The sequence below is a fragment of the Marmota flaviventris genome, chromosome 14 (genome assembly GCF_047511675.1).
Source record: "Marmota flaviventris isolate mMarFla1 chromosome 14, mMarFla1.hap1, whole genome shotgun sequence".
NCBI lineage: Eukaryota > Metazoa > Chordata > Mammalia > Rodentia > Sciuridae > Marmota > Marmota flaviventris.
The window spans coordinates 20,543,643-20,568,424 of NC_092511.1; the positions used below are offsets into that span (position 1 = coordinate 20,543,643).

The 24,782-nt window shown below is 42.8% G+C and overlaps 2 protein-coding genes across 2 annotated transcripts in view; one reads left to right on the forward strand and one right to left on the reverse strand.

The window, feature by feature from the left end:
- The window catches only part of Prr30 (proline rich 30), a 30,440-nt gene that overhangs the window by 3,382 nt on the left and 2,276 nt on the right, over positions 1-24,782 (reverse strand). The window contains exon 2 of the mRNA XM_027933432.3: positions 19,397-19,494. The gene's annotated coding sequence lies outside the window, so the exon portion shown is untranslated. The remainder of the gene's footprint in view (positions 1-19,396; positions 19,495-24,782) is intronic.
- Tcf23 (transcription factor 23) lies at positions 15,245-24,422 on the forward strand. The gene is made up of 3 exons (XM_027933434.2): positions 15,245-16,947; positions 17,644-17,886; positions 19,418-24,422. Exons 1-3 carry the CDS (start codon positions 16,726-16,728, stop codon positions 19,595-19,597), a joined length of 645 nt encoding a protein of 214 aa, XP_027789235.1. The 5' UTR covers positions 15,245-16,725; the 3' UTR covers positions 19,598-24,422.

Here is a 24,782-nt window from a genome sequence, read left to right on the forward strand (position 1 = left end):
CATTTTATATAAGCAAACTTTTCTGTCTGGCTTCTTTCATTTAGCATGTTTGAAAGGTTTGTTTATGTTGTATTATGTGTAATTACTTTATTTCTTTTATTGTCAAATAATATTTCTTTGTATGGATAGATCATACATTGTTTGTATATATTTGTTGTTTCTACTCTAGCAATCACAAATAATACTACTATAAATACTCTTGTAAAAATTTTGTGTGGACAGGTATTTTTGTTTTTTTGAGTCTATAACTAGAAACAAAATGACTGAGTCAGATGGTGAAGCTGTATTTAACATTATGAGGAAAGGTACCTAACCATCTTCCAAAATGACTGTGATATTTTTTGATCCCACCAGCAAAGTATGAATGATCTAATATCAACATACATTATTGCCTGTCCTTTTGATTTTAGCAATCCAAGTGGGTGTGAAGTGGTATCATATTATGGTTTTGATTTGCATTTTCCTAATGACTAATCTTATCTTTTCATGTGCTTCTGGGCTATTTATATTCAAATCTTTTGCTTATTTTTAGGGTTTTTTTTTTTGTCCTATTGTTGAATTATAAGGTTCTTCTATATTCTGTATACAGGTCCCTTATCGGATATACAATTTACAATTATTTTTTCTAATTCTGTGAGTCCTTTTTACTTTCTTAATGGGTTATCTTTTTACTTTCTCATTTGATGAACATTTTTAAAAAATTTTTGTTTATTATTTTTATATTTTGTGGTACCTGAAATTAAACCCAGAAATTAAATATGCTAGGCAAGCACTCTACCACTGAATCACCCAGCCACTCACAAAAGTTTTTAAATTTGCTGAACTCTAATTTATCTATTTTGTTTTTTGTTCTGCCATTGGGGTCTTATCTAAGAAACCATCACTTAACCCAAGGTTAAGTGATTTGCTTTGTTTTTTTCTAAGCTTTTTATAATTTTAGCTCTCACATTTAGGTCTTGACAAAGATTCTTTGATTGGCCAAATTTTAGTCAGGCTTCTGAATCTTCTAGTCTCATCTGTTCACTTCCTTATAAAATCCAACTTTAGCAAAGAACCTTGCTAAATAAGTTTAGCTAGACTCTCCCCTCTCCTTGATATCTGATCATCCTGACTATTTGGTTACTTGAATATCTCCTCACCTTCCATCATACTCCAGGTGATGTCTAGTCATCCTTGCCTGTCTTCATCAAGAATCCTGTGAGGATGGTTTAGCCAGAATTCCCTATTCCTGATGTTTCCTCTTAGTAATTTTCCCTCTGCTTACCCCACACTGTGCTTTGACTATAAATCACCACTTGCTGTATTGGAAGTTGAGTCCCAAATACTTTCTCCACTGCAAGTCCTCATTACAATGGTGTCTATACCTGTAACAGTGGTCCTGATTAAAGTCTTCCTTTCTGTGTTTTAACAGTATCATTGAATAATTTTTTCTTTAACAGTCTATGACCCATTTGTATTAATTGCTTTATATAGTGAAAGGTAGGGGTCCAACTTCATTCTTTTGCAAGTGGATATTCAGTTGTTCAAACACAATTTGTTGAAAATATTATTCTCTCCCCATTGAATGTCTTGGCATACTTGTCAAATATCAGTTGACTATTAAATTAGTTTCTTGGTGTACCTGTACCAATTTACTTGATATTCAGTGACTTAAATAACAAATTCATCATTTTACAGTTCTGTAGATTAGAAGTCTAACATGGGTCTCATTGGGCTAAAATTGCAATGGCGGGTCTGCATTCCATTCTGGCAGCTCTAAGGGAGAATCCATTTCCTTGTCTGCTATGGCTTCTAGAGTTTGCCCATTGTGATGGTTTAAATAAATACGTAAAAGGATTTCCTCCAAAGGTTCATGTGCTGGAAGCTTGGTTCCCAGTTTGGCAATATTGAGGTGGTAAAACTTTTAAGAGGTGGGACCTCTTAAAAAGGCAATTAGGTCATGGGGGAAAGGGATTCATACTGGTCTTGTGGAGTGAGTGAGTTCTTACCAGAGTAGGTTGTAGTAAAAAGACTAAGCTTGACCCCTGAATTTCTGTAGGCTTCCTGTATTACCATGTATTTTCTTCTGCATGTGTTTTTACCATTATGATTTTATCTTCCATGAGCCCCTTACCAGACACTAAACGGATGGGATCACCCAATCTTGGACCTACAGTCTCCAAAGCTGGGAGCTCAATATTCCTCTTATCTCTATGAGGTATCCAGATTCAGGTATTTTGTTATTGCCATAGAAAGTGAACTAAGACACCCACATTCCTTGATTTGTGATTCCCCTCTCACATCTTCAAAGCCAGCACCATATCTCTATGTTTGTTCTTTTATAGTCACATCTCCCTCTAACTCAAACTCTTCTGCCTCTCTCTTCAACGTTTAAGGACACTTGTAATTACAATGGGCAAAGCCAGATTATGAGGGATAATTTTGTGTGTATGTGTGTGTGGTACTGGGAATTGAATCCAGGGGTGCTTTACCACTGAGCTATCACCAGCTCTTTTTATTTTTATTTTGAGAAAGGGTCTTGCTAAGATGCTGAGGCTGGCCTCAAACTTGAGACACTCTTGCCTCAACCTCCCGAGTTGCTGGGGCCACTGGCATAGCAGAAGGATAAGCTCTTATAAGTCAGTTTATTAGCAACCTTAATTTTTCCTTCCCACATAACCGAATATATTCACAGGTTCTAGGGATAAAAACTTGGAACTTTTTGGGTGGTAGTGGTGGGGCTATTATTCTGCTTAAATCTAGGGGTTTATTTCTGGACTCTCAATTAAATTTCACTGATCATATTTGTGGTACTGGACACTGAACCCAAGATCTCAAACATGTAAGGCAAGCACTCTACCACTAAGTTACTTGGCCCTTTTTAAATTTTCATTTTGAGACAGGGTCTTGCTGAATTGCCCAATCTGGCCTGGAATGTGAGCCTTCTGCTTCAACCTCCAGAATAGCTAGGATTACAAGCATGTGTCACAGAACCTTGCTCTATCGATCTTTGTGTCTGTCTTTAAGCCAGTATTTCACTGTCTTAATTCCTGTGGCTTTGTGGTAGGTTTTGAAATTGGGAAATGTGAGTCTTCTAACTTTGCTCTTCTTTTTAAAGATTGTTTTATCTATTATGGATCCCTTGCATTTCCATAATAATTGAAGAATCAACACGTCAATTTCCACACACACACACGAAACAAAAAACTAACAAAAACCAGCTAGGATCTTGGTAGCTATACAATGAATCTATATATTTCTTTGGGGACTATTGCTATAAGAACAATGTTAAATATTCTAATTTGTGAATATGAGATGTCTTTCCATTTTTTTACATCTTTAATTTCTTTTGATGTTTTATAGTTTTCAGTGTACAGATCTTGAACTTTTGTTAAACTTTTTCTAAGTATGATATTATTATTATTTTTTAAATGTTTATTTCTTTAGTTTTAGGTGGACACAGTATCTTTATTTTACATTTATGTGGTGCTGAGAATCGAACCCACTGCCTCACGCACGCTAGGTGTACGCGCTACCACTTGAGCCACATCCCCAGCCCATAAGTATGCTATTATTGTTGTTATTATTGTCTTTCATTTTTGGGGGGGTGGGTAGGTACCAGGGATTGAACTCAGGGCACTCGGCCACTGAGCCACATCCCCAGCCTATTTTGTATTTAATTAGAGATAGGGTCTCACTGAGTTGCTAATTAGCACCTTGCCGTTGCTCAGGCTGGCTTTGAATCCTGTCTCAGTCTCCCGAGCTGCTGGGATTACAGGCGTGCACCACCATGTCCAGCTATTATTTTCTTTTTACATTATTATAAGTGAAATCATTTTCTTAATTTCATGTTTTGGATTGTTTATTGATAGCATGTAGAAATATAATTTATTTTTGTATATTGATTTTGTATTGCTGATCTTATTAGTTTGAATGATTTTTAAAATAGATTCCTTGTGGTTTTCTAGATATAGAACCATGTTATCTGTGAAAATTGCTGAAAGATTGAAGGGTTAATGTCATTAATAAAAATTCTCTTTTTTTTTTTTTTTTGGTACTGGGGATCGAACCCAAGGATACTTAAGCACTGAACCATATCCCCAGCCCTTTTTTAGGGTCTCACTGAATTGCTTGGTGCCTTGCTAGGTTATTGAGGCTGGCTTTGAACTTGTGATCCTCCTGCCTCAGCCTCCCAAACTGCTGAGAATACAGGTGTATACCACCATGCCTGACTTAAATAAAAATTCTTAATACTACTTCTTCTCCACTTTGTAGTAAATCTGAATTCAGACTATCCTGGAGAAGACCACACTACCTGGTTTCCAATGCCAAGGTTTGCCCTCAACGGGAATATGTATGTAAGTGAGGCAGTGATCATGGTGCCTGAAAAGGAGGCTTTGCTGATGTGGGTATTTCTAATGGTCTCTTTGCATGTATTCCCTGAAGCTTTCTCATCCAGGGCAATTTCTCATAGTAGAATTAGGAATGGCATGGCTTGTGTAAAATGGGAGAGGGGCACTTATGAGAGGGTGGGTGATAGGGAAAGCAAGCTGGGCAAAATTTCAGTCACATTAGTTTTAAGAAGGAAAGAATATGGAATTGGAGGCCTGGGCTTGGGACCTGGAAGGTTACCTGGGACTTGGGACTTTTAGTGCTAAAACTAAAATAGTTCCAGATAAAACTAGGACAATTGGTCACCCTAAAACTTGAGCCCTTTTGGAAAGCATTTATGCTCTAGGGATATGAGGACCTCAATTTGAAAATTATTCATGCCCATGACATAATAAATATTTGTTGTCTTTAGTGATAGGAATGTCTTTTATTATCAATAATGAGCCCTTTCAACCACACCTGAATGTGTGACTGTTGGTCAGCCTTGAGATAGCATCAGGATGGTGGTTTGTAGCCAGAGGAAACAACCATGTGATTCATAGGGTGATTTTCAGCTCTACTTTCTGATCTCTGGGGAGGAGAGAGGGACTTGAGATGCATTCAGTCACCAATGGCCAATAATTTAATCCACTATACCTATGCAATGAAATCTTCTGACCTAAACACTGGGGTTCAGAGAATTTCTGGGCTGGTGAACGCATTGAGGTGCTGGGAGGATTGTGTTCCCAGACACAGCATGGAAGTGTGCCTCAGTGGCCCCTGACTAAAGAAAAGATACAAGCAGCCCATGACCTGGTCAAACAACAGTTAGCGGAAGGACATATACAACCTTCTGTATCTCCCCATAATACTCCCATTTTTGTCATCAAAAAGAAATCTGGTAAATGGAGATTATTGCAAGATTTAAGAGCCATTAATAATGAGATGGTTATTATGGGACCTGCTCAGTCAGGGATTCCTCAGTTGTCTGCTTTGCCAAAAACCTGGTATGTTTTAGTTATAGATATTAAAGATTGTTTTTTTTCAATTCCAATTCATCCTGAGGATAGTCCACTTTTTGCATTTACTATCCCTGCACTGAATCATGAAGGTCCTGATCAGAGATATGAATGGAAAGTACTCCCTCAAGGGATGGCTAACAGCCCAACTATGTGTCAAATTTATGTTAACAAAGTAATCCAGCCACTTCGAAATCAAAATCCTGAACTACAAATATTTCACTATATGGATGATGTATTATTAGCACACAAAGCTAAAAACACATTGCTAGAATGTTATGCCACACTTACAAACTTATTAAAAAATTATAATCTAGAGATAGCAATAGATAAAGTACAATTAAATTTTCCAATTAATTATTTAGGAGTTCTATTATCCTCAACCATGGTCCGTCCACCAAAAATTCAAATACGAGTAGATCAACTCAAATCACTTAACGACTTTCAAAAGTTATTAGGAGTCATAAATAAGGCCTTATTTAGGTATACCAACAGGAGAGTTGGGACCTTTATTTGATATTCTAAAAGGTCCATCAGATCCAAATTCACCCCGAATGTTAAGGTCTGAAGCAAGAAAGGCATTAAAAATCATTGAAAGATATATGGAAAATATGCATTTGGATAGAATTGATATAAGTTTGCCTTTATTATTTATTGTACTACCAACAAAAAATATTCCTACAGGAGTATTTTGGCAAGAAGGTCCATTATTATGGATACATTTATCTTATTCTCCTAACACTATTCTTACTAGGTATCCTGAGGCTGTAGGACAATTAATACTCAAAGGAATAAAAGCAGCAAAGGGAGTGTTTGGAATTTCTCCCAATAAAATTATTACTCCATATACTATGGATCAAATTGATGAGTTAGCTAATGAGTTAAATACTTGGGCAATAATCATGTGCAAATCTAATGTTTCATTTGATAACCACTTACCATCTAATCCTTTATTGTCTTTTTGGTCATCGCATCCTGTAATTTTTCCAAAAATGACAAGAAAAACACCTATCATGAATGCTCCAAATATATTCACTGATGGGTCAAATAATGGTACAGCAGCAATAGTTACACCTGATCAAACTTTTACATTTTTAGTACCCAAACAATCAGCTCAAAAGGTAGAGCTTAATGCAGTATTACAAGCTTTTGTGATGTTTAAAGATTCTGTATTTAATTTATTTTCCGATAGTCAGTATATAGTTAATGCTATAGTATCCCTTGAAGATGCTGGTAGGATTTCCCCTTCCTCTACTGTTTTCTCTTTGCTTTCCACTATTCAAAGTCTAATCTGGGACAGAAAAGATCCATTCTTTATAGGACATATCAGGGCACATACAGGATTGCCTGGAGCCCTTAGTTTGGGCAATGATTTAGCAGATAAAACTACACATTACATACATATTTTCTCTACACTAGAAGAAGCTATAAATTTTCATAAAAGGTTCCATGTCAATGCTAATACTTTACAAAAGCGTTTTAAAATAACTAAGGAACAAGCTAGACAAATAATAAAACAATGTCAAAATTGTGTGACCTTTTTACCACAAGTTAATCTTAGAGTCAATCCTAGAGGATTGATACCTAACCATATTTGACAGATGGACGTCACACACTTGCCAGAATTTGGAAAATTAAAATATTTGCATGTTACAGTTGATACTTCTTCTGGATTTTTGATGGGCTCCCTTCATGCCGGAGAAAAAACTAAAGATGTTATAGCTCATTGCTTACAAAATTTTGCCACTGTGGGCATTCCAAAACAGTTAAAAACAGATAATGCCCCTGGTTATACTTCTACCTCTTTTAAACAATTTTGCTCATCATTTGGCATTACTCATATAACAGGAATCCCATACAATCCACAGGGACAAGGCATAGTTGAAAGAGCTCATCAAACTATTAAAATGTACTTATTAAAGCAAAAAGATGGAATTGGGAAGGGGTATATATTCCCCAAAGATAAACTTAAAATAACCCTTTTTACTCTAAACTTTTTAAATTTGGATTCATCAGGACTTAGTGCTGTGGAAAGGCATATGTGTCCAAAAAATGTGCATAAGTGCCGCAGTCCGGCTGCTGCAGCAAAATAACCGGGGGGGGGGTGACGAACAACTTGTGTACGTTGATGCAGCAGGAGTAGGAGCCGTTTATTGCAGGACAGGAGCAGTATTTATACATTCCACACAGCTTATCTAATTAGCATAAACTAGATACATCAGTCAACCAATCAGGAATCTCCACACTTAATGGCTTGTTTTTGTTACTTCTCAAACCACTCCCTCTGGCATTTTGCCAGGCACCATCCAGACTTGTTTACAGACTCTAACACATAAGCCCAAGGTACTTTGGAAGGATATTCTAACAGGACAATGGAAAGGTCCTGACCCAGTAATTGTCTGGAGTCGGGGGTCTGTATGTGTGTTTCCACAGGGAGAACAGCAGGTTTGAGAACGGCATTCATTAGCCCAATGTCTCCCTCTACGGCATCGTGGGCAAATACCTGGTATTCTACTCCTTTGATACCTAGTTTTGTTAAACCCTCCTCCAATGGGACAATTCCTTTTAAAATGTCCTGTTTGTTCACAACTGTAGCATGTTCTTGGCCTGGCATCTAAAGCCTGTTTTACTGCAGCTGCCACAATTTGCCCTTGTTCATTAATGTCTCTGGCATCTAAAGCCTGTTTTACTGCAGCTGCCACGACTTGCTCTTGTTCATTAATGTCTCTACATAATTTAATATATGTGTTTAAATCTTCATGTTTCCATGGTCTAATGATATCTCTGCACAAACGATTCGCTTGCTCATAAGCCAGATGTTTTAGTAATGGCATTGCTTGTTCTGTATTTCCAAAAACTCTGGTAGCTGTTTGAGTAAGCCTATCTACAAATTCAGCATAAGGTTCATTAGCTCCTTGTATTACCTTAGATAATTGACCTTGTAAACCTCCATGTCCTTGTAAAGTCTTCCATGCCTTAATTGCATCTACAGCAATTTGTGCATATACACCAAGTGTGCATCTCTTCCATTTTGCAGTTCCTGAAATGTGTCCTTTATGATAAACTGGAAAACAAATAAAATGTTTTCCTGAGTTCTTTGAGCTGTTATTATCAATTTATCCAACTTGTGGAAGTTTTATATTTATAGCCTTTATCCAGAATAACAGGTAGCCTGGGACTTGAAACTAGCATCTGATGTGGGGGCAGTCTTATGGGACTTTGGGCCCCTTTAACTTGTGTGATCTGATGCAAACTCAGGTAGATGGTGTCAGAATTTAATTGAATTTTTTGATACCTGGTTGGTGTCTAGAGAACTGAAGAAACTGTACAGAGAACATCATACATTTGGTGTCAGAAATATTGGAAGGAATAGAACCTCTTGTTGTCCCAGTGAAAAATGTCTAGGGTAACTCCAGTTCACACCAACTACTGCTTCCCCCGCTTCGTATTATTTACTATTTGTGTTGTAAAATTTTGTTGATCAAGTGAATGGAAGTTCTCTCAGCATTTGGCATGCAGGTTGTAAATGTGAGATTATAATGCAGTTGTTTCATTTTGCTAGTTGTTTCCTGTTGATGTTATCTATCACTCTTCTCACCCCACACCCATCTTGAGGTTTAAGAACACTGTGTTCTATTTCTTTTAAATTCTGTGTGTAGCACACTCTACCCAGAAACCTGAAAATGACTGAGGACTGATGAGTGGATGGGTTCATTGATAGTAGTCTATGAGAATTTGACCACTGCCACTTTTCATTTTCTTTTCCTTTCTTTTCTATTTGAGTTGAACATTATGATATGGTGGGGAGAGGAAAGTAGGGGCAGGTCCCTGAGTCTTTTTGGAGAAATTATATATATAAGACAGGTGCCAGACAATTACAGATAGGTAAATATTAAGAAAGGCAAAACCGATCAATTCTAGAATTTCAAACCAGCAAATGTCTAGATGCTTTTCCCAAAATTTTCTATGAGATTATTAAACTCTGCACAAGCTCTTAGAAAACAAATGAGTAATCACAATGGCCGGAGTGGATTCAAGTAAAACAACCTGGAGAGAACATGCAGCCATATAGAAGTGGCATATACGCTGTGTCTTGGGGGAAGGCAGTAGTCTTAGTTCACTTTGTGCTGCTGACAGAATACTCGAGACTGGTTTATTTATAAAGAACAGAACAACAGAGCAAAGTTATTTGTTATTTCTTCCTTATTTTGTTTTGGAGGGAGGGTACTGGGGGTTGAACTCAGGGTTACTTTACCTCTGAGCCACATCCCCAGCTTTTCCTTTTTTGGGGGGATAGAGTCTCGCTAAGTTGCTGAGGTTGGCCTGGAACTTGCAGTCCTCCTGCCTCAGCCACCCCAGTTGCTGGGATTGCAGATATATGGTACTGTGCCTAGCAGAAAACAAAGTTATTTCCTATAGTCCTGGAGCTGGGAAGGTCCAAGGCAAGGGGCTATCATCTGGCAAGGGCTTTCTTGCTGCATTATCCCATGGCAAAGGGTGGAAGGGTAACAGTGCATATGTGCTTGAGAGAGGGAGAGAAGGAAAGGAAGAGAGAGAGAGAGAGAGAGAGAGAGAGAGAGAGAGAACGAACCCAAGACAAGGCTGAGCTTCTTTATAACAAGTAAGCTCACTCCATGATAATGACATTAATCTATTCATGAGGGCTCTGCTGCCACTTAAAAGTCTCACCTCACACACTGTTGCATTGGGCATTAAGTTTCCAATGTATAAACCTTGGGGGGCCACATTCAAATCATAGCAGCAGTTGTATCTGACCATTCACCTTCCAGGATTAGAAATGTGCTCTTGGTCATGCTGACTAAAACCCAATAGCCTGAGGTAAAGTGCCAGAATGCAGTTGATAAATTGACTCCAAAAAGAGACTCAGAAAGGAAATAATTAGCAGATTTTTCTCCCTATAGTTATTTGGGAAGTTAAAATGTAATCAGCATTTGTGTGTGTGTGTGTGTGTGTGTGTGTGTGTTTTCATGCATGCATTGAACTCACGAGGCTTAATCACTGAGCCCAATCCCCAGCCCATTTTTAAATTGCTTAGGGCTTCACCAAGTTGCTGAGACTGGCTTTGAACTTTCAATCCTCCTGCCTCAGCCTCCCACGCCATTGGGATTACAGGTGTGTACCACCACGCCTGGCTAGCATGCACATTTTTTATTTACCATGTGAATCACAGTTCCAGGAACTGACTTGCTGCCTTCAATATATCAGTGTTTTCATATCGTATAGCTAGAGCTATCTGCGAGACAGAATGATACTTCATGCAGGATCCTAGAACAAGAGAAGCTGAGGAAGTATTAAACTAATAACACTAAGTGAAAAGTGTTTATTCTATTTGTCTCAACGGAAATATACAAATCCCATTGGAGAGCTCTCATGAATAGTGCCGGGATGAGTATCACCAGTTTTGCTTCTGTGACTCTTCTTCCTCTTCCCAATTTGACTGACACATTTTCTTTTTTTAATATTTATTTTTTAGTTGTAGTTGGACACAATATCACTTATTTATTTTTATGTGGTGCTGAGGATTGAACCCAGGGTCCCACACATGTGAGGTGAGCACTCTACCGCTGAGCCACAACCTCAGCCCCACCCCCAACACATTCTTTTGAACCAGCCACTCTGGAGCCTTGCTGTGTGAAAACTGAAATGTGCACACTTGAACTCTATCACAATGAGTTGCTTTTGCAGCTCATCATTGTCATTTAACTTATCCCCAGCTGCTGGTAGGCACCTAAACATGGTCCTTAATTATTTACCATATAAAGCTCCCCACATTCCTTTTATTTCCTACTTTGTAAATGAGTTTTTTAGCCTGAGGATTATAATAATCTTTATGAACTTTTATCTTATCAAGTCTTTTGACAGAATATCTTGGTGTGATTGTGAACAAGAAGGATGAACATGGGTCAGTGGGTCAAACCCTTTTTCAAAGGGACCTCCACTTAAATAGTGTCTGAGGGTTTTTTGTACCAAACATAGATGACCACTCCTGGAAGATTGGACCCAAGTTCTGGGGTGGAGATGATCCTGTCTGGCATCCCTTCATCTCCACTCCTCAGTGGACAGTCAATCCCACACCTAAATAGGACATGTGCCTGCCTTTTCCTTAGCCTGTCATAGTGGAGCTGATGGTGCAGGACTGAAACAACCAAGAAGGAATGGGGTGCTGTGGCACACACCTATAATCCCAGCAACTCCTGAGGATGAAGCAGGAGGAGCTCAAGTTTGAGGCCAGTCTCAATAACTGTCTCAAAGATAAAAAAGGGACTGGGGATGTAGCTCAGTGGTAAAGTTGCCCTGGGTTCAATTCCAGTACCAATGAAATGAAGAAGAAAGAACCCAAAAGAAGGAAGCTTGCTATCATTGCTAGAGGCCACAGTGAAAGCCAGAAGGTCCAGCTTCCCATGAGCTGGACCACACCTGAACCTTCCTCTCATGAAGTAGCTATGCCTGCCAACTTGAGAAGAGAATGCATGATACCAAAGCTGTGCTTTCACTGCTCTGCTGCCTGTGTTCTCCAGGAAGCTCACTCAGTCCAGTTGAGAGAATGTGCCCTGCTGTATTCACGCCCTGGAGACTAGAGGCAAAGCCCCAGGCTGAGACAAAGTTCTTACAGAGAACTTTATATCAAAGACCACTTCCCAGAGCCACCCACACACAGGCATCATGTGGCATTATGCCAGTAGAGAGAGTCAGGCACAGCATGGACCTGAGCTGTGCCCAGAGAGGATGTTCAGTACACAGAGCCCTTCACGATAAGCTCCGAGTCCTATCTGCCTTCTCTGCTGATTATAGCAGCACTTAAGATGTTGGAATGCTAGAAATGGCCTCTGTACCTCTTGGCATGGGAACCATTAGCTCTGTACATTAGTCTCACCCAATCCTAGTTCACTTGGGGATTTATGGACACTGTTTTTCACTGTGTAGGTTTTCCTTTCTACTCTAGCATCTTTACTATGGATGCAACCCTGATGTGAAAGGTTGAGAAGTTCCCGTTTCACTGACTATGAACTTACTGTCCTCCCAGGAACTGAACCCTCATGGTAGAGGACCTCTCTGAGGGTGTCCAGGCCACCTAGCACTGGGAGTGCACTTGGGCACTAGAAGATCTCTTTTCCTGTGGCTGCAGGTGTGACTTTAATATTGTCTTTCTTCTTATACTTTGTCCTACTAGGCTCAGCAAAGTAGGAACCAGATCTCCGTCCTTTCCTAATGGGTAAGTTCCCTTAGAGGAAAGATGCCACACCAGTTTGTCATCTGGTGAGGGTTTTGATGGCTTCCTTTATAAGTCTGTCCTCAGCACTAACTGGATTACATTTCCAGTGAGCTCTGAATGGAAGCTGGGAGAGTTTTCTGAGAAAAAGAACACTGCACCGCAGCTGAGAGAACTTGCCACTCATTCCACGGCTTCTTATCTTATTCCATGGTTGGTTAGAAAGCAAGAGTCAGACCCCCAAACTGGTGCAGTTTTCAATGAGTGGCTTTTAAAAACTGATTTGAGGGTCTTGGCATGGGCACTACTGTTGACTATCTGCTTGTTTCAAAGGTTGGCATCTGATGTCTTTGGAGTGGTTTTTGCTTCTTCTATCCAAATGCCAACCTTCTGTCCCTGAGATCCTCGTGGGCAGTTCTCCTATGATTAGAGTTCTCCCATGATTACAATCCAAAGAGGTTCTGTGCTTCTTATAGACATCCTTAGTCCTTAATGATTGCCATGTTAGTTTCATATGGCCCCTAATTTCAATAGCAAAAGGTTACCTCACACTAGGCAGGATTATTGTGCCTCTGACAAAGTGTGCAACTACGGTACAGCATTCTGGAGATGTTTCATGTCAGTCTTTTCTTTTTTCTTTATTTGGGCAATGCTGGAGTATGACAATCTTAATCTTGCTGGTCCTGCCACAGAACTGCTGGTCTAGGGAGTACTTAGAACTTCAGCCTTCTCTGGAGGCCTCCTAGGGCCATGCCCATTCTGTGGGTAGTGTTGTCGGTAGGTACACAGACTGTGCCACCAGTCTGGTCCTGCACTGTCACTCCATGGCTCAGAGCCCACACTCTTCTGGTACTGGGACTTGTACTAATTTTATAGAATAAAAGTCCTGCTGGATAGAACATTTGGCTTTTCTCATTTTCTTGGAGATATATTCCAAAGTATATTATGTACATTAAAGTGTTGGAGTTCCTAAATAAAATGGATAAATTCATAGAAAAATATAAAATACTAAATACTCTTAAGAAGAAATAAGGAACTTAAATCAATTAGAAATTAGAAAAATGGAAGCTAAAATCTCTTCCCCTACTTGCCAAAGAAAAAAAACCCAGGCCCAGTGGTTTTGCAGGTAAGTTTTACCAAACTTTCAAAGAATAGATGATTCCTATATTTTGTAAAAAGTTCTCCTAGAAAATGAAAAAAAGAACAAGAGCTACTCGGCTCATTGTATTGAAGTTAATGTAATCTTGACTCCAAAACTAAATAAGTATAAATAAAATTATAATCTTATTTCCTTTATGAAATAGTTGCAAAAAATCCTAAACAACATATTAACTAATGAATTATCAGTGTATTTTTAAAGTGAATTACAATTGGGTGGGACTTGTAACAGGAATTCAAGCAAGAATTATCATGAAAAAAATCTAATAATATAACATATGAATAGGGGAAATAATTATTGTCTCAATACAGAAAAATCCTTTGATAAATTTAGACGCCTATTTGTAATTTTAAAAAATATATTGACAAACAAGGAGTATACTTCCTTAAGCTGGTTATATACCAAAAACCTACAGTAAAGATTCTGCTTAATGGAGAAATTGTTGATACATTCCACTTAAGATTGGGTGGAGAAAAAACCACTGCCTAGGGGCCTAGGGTTGTGGCTCAGTGGTAGAGCACTTGCCTAGCACGCATGAGGCACTGGGTTCTGGGTTTGATCCTCAGCACCACATAAAAAAATAAAATAAATAAATAAAGATATTGTGTCCACCTACAACTAAAAAATAAATATTAAAAAAAAAACACTGCCTACCATCACTATCTCTGGTTAACAGTACTGGAAGCACTGGTCAATGCTCTAAAGAAAGAAAAAGAAACTAGAAGCATAAATTCTAGAAAGGGGGAGATAAATGGTCATTATTTTATCTACTTGGAAAAACCAACGGAGTCAACAGAACATTAAGACGAAAAAGAAAGTTCAGCAAAGTTGCTAGATTCAAGATAAATGTTAAAAAATTTAATAGCATTTCTCCATAGCAGCCACAATCAACTAAAAATATAAAGAATAAGATAGCATTTATACTAGCAACAAAAGCTGTGGGCAATTTTTTGGTTTACTTAAGAATACACAGATGTTCATGGAGTAAATTATGAAACTAAGAGGATGGAAATAAAGGAAGAGAACAAGGAGGAAGCTACAGGGCCCTTCATAACCTCGTTTTGGCTGTTCCACTGGTGCTGTGCTGGTTCTGTTTGTTGGCAGCAATTCCTGTGTCTGGCCCTAGCTTAGGCGGGAGGGATTAGACTCTGCAGGTAGAAGAGGAGACTTTGCACACATATTTTCAAACACCACTCCTCCTAACAAAAGAATGTACATCAAACACTGGAAAGGCTGCATATGACAGGGGAGAATAATGAGAATGCAATAGAAGGGAATGGAAGAAAGGGCGAGAGGGAGGAAGGCTGACTTTTGTATACCAAAGACAACAGTGTGCCATGAATTGATGTAGATGTTTAATTTTCTGCCCTGGAATGAAAAAAAAAATGGCATTCATCTTTTCAGTCTCCTTACTAAACATTTACATAGCACATAACCTTAACACACATCTTTTGGTTTTTGGTGTTTTATTTTATTATAAGTTATTTATATGCAGTGCTGAGAATCGAACCCAGTGCCTTGCACATGCCTATAACCCCAGTCCCCAGGCTGGGATCTTATTATACATATTGATCTACTATTAGGTTTTCTCGTTTAACATTGTATCCTGAGAGTTCTTTCATGTCACTGTAAATACAGAGGTTTGTCTGATTTGTTTTACACATTATTCCATAGTGTGGATACACCAGGAATATAATTGATCAATTTCCTACTGATGGACATTCAGGTTAGTTTTACTTATCTTTCTTTTTTCCTTTCTCTCTGTTGGCTGGATGGGTCTTTCACTATATGAGCATCCAAATTTGTACTTTACTTATATTGTCTCCCCTGGACTTCAAGACTAAGGGACCAGGAACATGCAAGATGGATTCTGCTGTAGGCAGAGTTTGTTACTTGAGGACAGGCAGGGCCACTGTGGCAGATTTTCTATGCTTCAGCTTCCTTCCTCCTACTTAGCCATATAAAGGATGCAACTCTACCAGGGTCCTAGTCTTTGCCTTCCAAGGCCTTCTTGTTTAGCAAAAGGCAGACGTGTGAGTGACCCATGGGAGGCAGAACAGCATACAGGGAGGGGAAGCCTCTTGTCTCACTAACTGTGCCCGTTTTTCATCCTAGCCCACCACTCACTGGATTTGACACTGGGCAAGTTATTTCACCTCCCCAAAATCTTAGTTTCCCTACATCTAAAATGACTATTTTTTTTCTCATAGGGCTACTCTGATAAACAACAGGATTCATATAATGTTCCTGGCACATAGTGATCTGTGAACATTGAGTTTTCAGGAAACTAGCCAATCAGGTGGGGACACAGGTTCTCTGAGGTTTTAAGTCTTCATAAATGAAGAGCAGAGCCCTGAAGAATGGGCAGCATTCCCCTGGCAGAGCTGGAGGAAAGCATTTTAGTGCACAGAAAGGTAGAAGTGAAAGTCCTGAGTTGGAAAAGGGAGGCGTGTTTGGGGGTGGGGAGTAGTGTCCTGTGGCTGGCTGGAGGGTCACATTCATTAACCAGAGGAGGAAAGGCCTTTCTAGGATGTATGCAGGTGGTCTTCTGGCACAGAGGACAGAAATCCAGGACACCTCCAGGGACTTGTGCCTCAAAGCTGAAGCTGCAGATCCACCACAAGACCACCGTTGGGGTCAGCCATGACCCCAACCTCATCTCTTCCCTCATCCTCCTGCCTTCTTCAGTATGGGCCTCCTCCCAGGCTTGGCCACTCCCAGCATTCAGCACCCCCCACCCCTCAGCAGGGTTGGGAGGCAGGCGGAGGATTTTCGCGGGGGCTGTGCTGGGTGGGCAGTTTTCCCAGAGCAAGGAGCGAAGCTGGACTGAGTTGGCGCCAGCTTCCTCAGATGTAGACATCGCTGGCTGAATGGCCAGCCTGCCCCAGCGAGCTTGAACCCAAGGACTCCCTCAGGCACTGTGTTCCTGCTCTGAGGGCTGCAGCCCTATACCTCAGGGGAGTGGCATGCCACAGAGGGAGGCCAGAGGGGCACCAGCAATGCCAGGATTGGGGCATGGCCGGGCTAAGGCCAAAGCACAGTTGCTGCCAGGCACTAACAGGAAGAGGAGCCGCCTTAGCAGGACAAGGCAGGACCTGTGGGAAGAGCCCAGCTGGAGTGACCAAAGATGGTGCAGATCTTCCCCTACCCCTCGAGGGGCCAGAGCTAGAAGCCCGGCTCGTGGCAGGGTAAGGAAATCCTGGTCCAATAGAGGGAGCCCCGGGGAGGCAGGGGTTGGAAGGCAATGAGCCTCACTCCGTGTTATTGTTCCTGCCCAAGAGTAAGGACATCAGCCCCTGAGACTCCTCAGAGCCCTGTGGGGTTGATTGGAATGAATCAGAGCTGGTCTTAACCAGAGCATAACTCAGAGAGTTCCCTTCACTTCTCTGAAGGAAACTGAGGCCCGGAGGAGGGATGTGAATTACCCAATGTCCCCAAACAGTAGTCAGCAGCAGAGATAGGACCTAGTTAGTTTGTTGTGACCCCTGGTTTGTCGCCCTTACCCCTTTACCACAGCAGCCTCTTCATCTCAAGACCTGGCTGGGTCAAGGGTCAGCCCTACTGAAAAGGGTGTGGCTCTGTGTTTCCCCTGGGCCCAAGGGCACCCCAATAAGCAGGATTCAAATTTGGGAATAATGGAGAGAACCCTGGACGCTTGGGTTCTGAGTCAAGCTTTGCCACCTGCTGCCATCTGACCCTAGCCCAGGCCTTCCCACAGCTATAAAACAGGGCGGGGCAGAGAACCACAAAGGTGGGCTGAGGTCTATCAGTTTTTGCTGTTCAGCACCCACTACTGCAGTAGGACACCCGACTTCTAGAATGCTTTTGAAGCCAGGGTCGATGGGGGTTCGGGCCAGACCTACTCACTGGGGCCCTCTGTGCAGAGTGAGGCCAGTCCTGAGAATGCAGCACGGGAGCGGAGCCGAGTAAGGACGCTGCGCCAGGCCTTCCTGGCCCTGCAGGCTGCTCTGCCTGCTGTGCCGCCTGACACCAAGCTCTCCAAGTTGGATGTGCTGGTGCTGGCCACCAGCTACATTGCTCATCTCACCCGCACTCTTGGCCATGAGCTGCCCAGTCCTGCCTGGCCACCCTTCCTGCGTGGACTCCGCCACTTGCACCCTCTCAAGGTATGTCATAGGCCCAGGGACATGGCTGGGGAGATCTCTGCCCAGGACCCTGAGGCAGGGTGGAGTAAAGGCGGGGGCACTGGATTGGGGCCCCTGCTGTGGGCAGAGCTGACATCAGGGTCAGTTTTTCCTGCTGTTGCAGAGGGAAAAGACTCAAGACTGGCTCTTGGGGTGGGACCAACCCTGTATTTCTCATGGGGTGGTAACTGGGAATGTGGTTCCTCCAAGAAGAAGGAAAGACTCTGGGGGTTCTTAGTGTCAAAGGGAAAAAGGAGCATATCCTAGGGCCGGGGCTTGGGGAAGCAAATGGCATCCAGGAAAGTCCTTGATCATCATGCGGCTTTACACCTTGCTTTACACACTGACCTCAGTGTCCTCTGAACTCCTGTTGCAGGAGAGAGCCACTCTTTGGGACAATCAAGTGGGGGGCAATAGTGCAGCATGCACTGTTTGCCATACTGTCACCTAGCTTTCCTGAACCTCAGCTTTATTCTATGTGAAATAGAAGCTAACAGGAGCTTGCCTTCTCCTCTTGAATACAAAATAAGTTTATGAATGATAAGTGCAATTAATGATAATCGCCATTGCCATGACAGACAACATGGCTGAAGTGCTAAAGCTATGCCAGGAGCTAGGCTAAGTGCTCTAGCATGCTCTTATCTCTTGACCTGTGCAAGAACAAAATGAAGACTACAGATGAGGAAGCAGAGGGAGGACAAGAGACTGGGTGTGGTTTGAGTCCAAGAGTGTCTAATTCCAGACACCTTGCTCACAGTCCCTGAGCAGGCCCCAGGATGGCACCGTAAGGAGCCGGTTGAGAAGCATACTTTGCCCTCTGAGGAAAACATCGTAAGGGGTCAACTTTATTTTTATGGAGGATACTTTCCACCCTCTCTCCCCTAAATATCATGGTCCTGAAATATCTTGAAACTTGAGGTCTTTCTTTCTTGCAAATCTAGCTAACATGCAAGATTCAGAAACAAAATGGTACAACTCCAAAATGCTAAAGGTGGTACCTGGTGCAGAGTTCTGAGATGAAAACAGGATCCTTCACTGTAAAATGGTGACCAAGTTAAGACTTTTGCATGTAGTAGATAAATATATTAAAGAATGAAGACCTGGTTAGGTCTAGAACTCTGGCAGATTGGTGAGGAAGGGAGGTGAGCCAGGGAGAAGCACCCTGTGTCCCTAGTGGGAAGGGCTGTTAGAGAGGAGGGGCTGAGTCAACATGGAGTTTTTTTAGGACTGCTTGCTCCTGCTGGAAGAAGTGAAAATGCCTGGAGGACCCCAGTTGAGAGGGAGTTCTTCCTGCCCACCAGAGGGGGCCCTTGATCTCCTCAGCCAGCTCCTCCTGTGTCTCTTGGCCAGACTCAGGGTATCTGGAAAATGTGTGGGATCCCTGGCATCAGAGCTGTGATGCCTAGGGGAAGGCATGAGGCAGGGGTGCTAGGGAAGGAGAAGCTTCAGGTGTTAAGGATTCTGGACAATGAAGGGCAGCAGAGTCACTCACCACCCATCCTGTGTCTTACAGAAGTGGCCCATGCGATCTCGTCTCTATGCTGGAGGTCTGGGATGCTCTGGCCTCGACTTCACCACAGCCATTGCCTCCTGCCAAAGAATGAGGGATGAAGAGATGGGGTCTCAAGTCTCTGGAGAGGCAGATGTTCTCCTTCTTACCAGGCCACCCTCACCAGCTCTTGGTGACAAATGACTACTATCACACTCATTCTGTTCTCCTAGACCATGCTTAGGAACCTGAGTTTTCTACCAGCACCTACCCATCTTCTCTCTAACTCTCAGCCATTGGATTTGACTCTGGCTCATCTTCCAAGGTCTAGTCTGCAGACCAAGTGAAGCAGCGGTGGAGAGTTCCCAGGAAGCACAGAATAGAGAGCCTCACCCTTGGCTCTTCTGTGGCAGCTACAAGGAAGTGGGTGAAGAATGGGTTTGACTTGGTTCAAAGTCAAGTGAGGCACCATCCCTCCTTTCTCTCCCCTAAGGCTCCTACAAATCCTCTGCACACAGGTAGAAGACAAAAATCATGGCGCAGGTGCAGAAGGAGGGGCCAGGATGGCAGCTGCCACAGGTGCTGATGGGAAAGCCAGGGGGCTTCATAGGTTCTTGGTAGCTTTAAGTGTGAAAAGACTTGGGCCCGTGTCACATAGCCAGAGGGAAAACAGAAGAAAGAAATATGCTTTTTTATATGGCACTGTGAGATGATTACCCAACGTCAAAGAGGCAGTGAGGAATTTAGGATTCTTGTCTCGGGATGCTGCGTCTCTCCAGCTGCCCCTCATCACTACATTTTCTCCCTCTCTGGGTTTTGCATCCTTCCACTGTTTCTGTTTTGACATGAGTTATATCTACAGGTTAAGACATAAAGCTTACATTGCTTACGTTCCAGTTTCTGGAGAAAGTTTTAGATAGTCTCAGCTGTTTAGTTTGAGAAGATCTTATCCCAGAGGCAACTCTGTCTTAATGGAACCAGGCAACCATTCAAGGCCCTGCCTATGCAGGATGCTGATATGCCCATTTAAATCCTCAAAGGACCTTAAAAAAAAGAATGTGCATCAACCCCCTTTCCAGGGGTCGATCCTTACAGTCTCCTCTTTCCATTATGTCAGAAACCTTACCTCAAAGGAAAACAAGACAGGTCCAGGGTCAGCGGGTTCCCAGTGCTGTTATTGTCTGAGGTTTCATTGACTCTGGAGTTATTTCTACAATCAGTCTGTAAATTAGCTCCCTAGGCCAGATTCTCCCACAGCCATCATCCCACCAGGCTGTCCCTAAGTCCTGTCTTGAGACGCCAGAAATGTGATAGCTCTGTAATGGAATTCATCACTGGTCCTGAAGAAATATTTTGAAGACTAATCACAGAGTCTACACACAGAGATGAACTTTCTAGGTCAGATGAAGCTTCAAAGCCAGCACCTGAAGTGCAGGCAGGGAAGGAACCAACTTTTTGATAAATTTCAGCATGTAGGCAGACTTAAGTCCCAACAGGGTATGGTTAGTCGCAAGCCATCACTGTCCTCATGAGTGTAAAGGTCTGGGGCAGCTGGGAAGAACTGGGGTCGGTCCTCCACAGAGCTGGCTGGGAGCAGGGACTAGCGGGCAGGAGTGACTCAGCAAGCTGGGGTGGAGGTAGGAAAGGAGACACAGTACGTCCCAGCCTGAGCCACATGGGATGTGGGAGCAGCTGGACTGTGGAGGGGAGCCATGGGAGGAGGCCTCAGCCAAGGCCGAACACATAAATCTGCCTGGAACCCTGTCTCTGCTGAGAATCCTGCAGAGCTTGTGCAGAGCTGCTTCTGGGCAGCTAGACGGGGCCAGGCAGGGGCAGAGACCAGGTGTGGGAGGGCGAGAGCAGTGTTCTTCACAAGACCATAAAAGTCCAGCTTGAGTGTTCTATTTTTAAAGCTGAATAGCAGCATCTTCCTGGTTGAGTTGGAGGGGGTAAGAAAGGTCTCCGATGAATTTCGTCCTGAAGAGTGGCACACAGTCTCTTTCTGGGCATGAAGAAACTGACTTTGGAGTTTTATTCTGGGGTTCCCTGAGACCCTGGAACTTCTAATAACTGAGTAGACTTTGATCTGGAGTTTTCCCTGCCCCACCTTGTTCGGACTCAAGCCTTTGCCTCATATTATCAGACTCTGGGTGACCATGTCACCCTGGTATAGAAGACAAAGAGGGCAAAGGGATGAACCTGGTGAGTCTGAAGAAGGGCAGGTTCCATCAGGACAGTTTCTAAGGCTGTCTCAAGCCCTTTCTAGGCAAAGTTGTTTTCCTTAGTGCCCAGGACAATCCTTTGTGGTCTGGGGGTCATCTTCCTCAGCTGGACAACCAACATAGTCAGGCCAGGGAGCCAAAGGAATGCTCAGAGGATGACTGGCCTTGCCCTCCTTGATGAGATGATGCTGGCCTTGAGGAATGTCAGGTTGCAGACCAGAATCCATGAACCACCCAGAACCAGGTGTAGCCCCTTTGCCTCTGCAGCAGAGCAGGTGGTGTTTATTCTAGGAGCTAGGGAGCATGGGTGGATGAAGCGCTAGAGGCAGCAGAGGCAGCTGAGATCCCCTAACAGCAAAAGTATGCAGGAAAGAAGCTGCTATGTTCTAATAAAACCCACTTGTTTAAGTATTATTTGTGGCTGCTTTCCTGATACCAAAGCAGAGTTGACTAACCGAGACAGACTGAAAAGCCTAAAATATTTACTCTCTGTCCCTTACAGAAACAGACTGCTGACCTCTGCTCTATCAGGTATCAAAGGTATCAGGGGTATTCAAAATCTGTTCTGGAAACCTTGGGTGGCCAAATATATTTTTATATTATAAGATGCTATTTACTGGGCTGGGGTTGTGGTTCAGTGGTAGAGCACTTGCCTGGCATGTGTGAGGCACTGGGTTCAATTCTCGGCCCCACATATAAATAAGTAAAGGTCCATCAACAACTAAAAAACAAAATTTCAAAAGGATGCTATTTACCATTTTTTACTCTTATTCTGTCATGGTGTAGTGGAATTTTCCAGAAGCTATACAATGTGATATTGCAACAGATGGAATGGAGAGACATATTAAGAAAATCCAGCTATTAAAAAAGATATTAAAGATATTTGCAAAAATATAAAACAATACCATTCTTCTCACTAAATATTTGCAACAAGGAAAATAATTATATTTCATTAAAATGTTATATATGTATATTGACATAGAATGGATTAATGGTCGTGTTATTTTAAAATAAATATTTTTAACTCTCTATTTTAATTTCTAACATGGTAACTATCAATAGGTACAACCCACAAAAGCTCCTTGTTTGGGGTTTTACTTTCTTGAGAGTGCAAAGGAGTCCTGAGACCAAAAGTTACAAAATCTGGGCTTTAGAATAAATTGATGACAGTTAAGAAAGCTCTCTCCCAGGCCCTATATCCTGAACCATCACAGCCCTACCTTCTGGCCAGAGCAGACACAGTAGATTGGTCCTGTCCTTAGAAAGGCAGAGGTCTCTGGGCACAGGGAGCAGTTGGTGGTGAGGACAGAGGCTGGTGGCCTATGAGTCCCCACAGGGAGGTTTTCTGGAGAACAAAAGTGGGGCTGCTGCCCTGGTGGGCTGAGCCATCCTGAGCCATCTCCTCCTTGTCTCTGCTGTCCAACTGCACCCTATTCATCTTCTTCTCCGGAAACAGGTCGTTGTCTGTGGGGGACATCCTGGGAACATGCAGAGCAAAGGCAGTGGAGCTGGTAAGAGTGGGCAAGGGTGGTGAAGGGACACATGTAGGAAAGCGAGAGACCCTGGTTGGGTCCCCGCTAAAAGGGAGCCCAGCCAGGCCAGTGGGGGAGCAGGGAGGAGCATAGTGCAGAGCCGGAGTGGGATAGGGCAGCAGAAAGGCCAGGCTGAGCTGAGCTGATCCCCGAGCCAGCCCAGCCTTGTGGAAGGGCAGCTGCTGGGGACAGTCCCTGTTTAGGCACATGACTAGAAAAAGGAACACTGGAGAGAGGGGATAGGAGGGGACCTGGGAGGCAAGTGGCATCTGCAGACAAGAGAAGGGGGTGGGTCATGTGACAATGGGTCCCACCTGGCTGTGGCTTCTGCAGCAAAGCCGCTTCCAACAGGACAAGGTCAGGAGGGAGAGAAATCTCAGCAGCACACGGTAATGGTCCAAGATCCAGGGGTTGGCCCTGCGTGCCTCCAAAGGCAAAGGAGCTTGTGAGTGACCTCTGGGGAATGTTCCAAGGCAGCAAGTCCTCAAAGCAAGTCCTTGGCTGTCCCTTCAGCAGAGGTCTCAGCCCTCTCCCCACCTCTGGGACCTCTGCTGGGAAGCCTGGCTGTTACCTACAACCAAGGGCTCTGAAGGGCAGAGTCCTTCCTCCCCGACTTCAGAGTTCTTGAAAGCCCCCCAGCCCCTCCTCACTGGTGATCCCCCACCCTCGATGGTAAGCAGACCCCCCCTCAAGCTCCCACACCAGCAAGTGGCCTCAAAAAAAAAAAAAAAACACTATTGTTCCTGCTTTGTTGAGGGGCCCTCAGTGAGATAAGACAGAAGAAATAAAAGAATAGGTAGAAAGGAAACCTAAAAGAAAGGCAAGGACATATAATTTGAATTTAAAGTTCCATATATTTTCCAGACCTGGCACTTCCCAAAGCAGTCTCTCTATCTATATCATCCTGAGAATGACCAGACCACCATAAGCCCCCTCAAGATCACCAGACTGATGTCATCCCATGTCTTCCCATATGACCTCTCACCAGGTTTATTTTCTTTCTTTCTTTCTTTTCTTTTCTTTCTTTCTTTCTAATATTTTTTAGTTGTAGATGGATATAATACCTTTACTTTATTATTATTATTATTATTTTTTAATAATCGAATCCAGTGCCTCACATGTGCTAGGCAAGCACTGTACTACTGAGCTCTTCAACCCCAGCCCCCAGGTTTTCTTTTAAAGGGGAGTTGGTGATGGCCCACATTTTCCCTTGAATGTGTGTTCCTTGCTTTCCTAAATAAACCTGTGCCTCCATTGACATGGGCTGAAATTCCATCACATGTGTCAAAGACCCCATTTGTCCTGAATTGAGTTCCTCGCTCTCCAGAAACTCTGAGGGACCCTCTCCTGAAGCTATCTATCTCTTCTCCTAGGACATGGGGAGTAAACATCTCTCTCCTCTTGGTTGAGCCTGATTTTCATCCTTTCCCCTGCTGTCACATCCAGGCTGGCTTGGGAAGGTGAGGATGCTGCCTCCTTGTGGGACCGGAGTCCCTGACCTAGCAGGGGATCAGCTGCCTGGCAGTGAAACAGAGGACCAGAGCCAGCTCCAAGGTTAGGAGTACCCTCCAGATGATACTATGACCAGCCAGTTAGGTTATCAGTGGGGACAGAAGCAGTAACTCAAAACCAGCC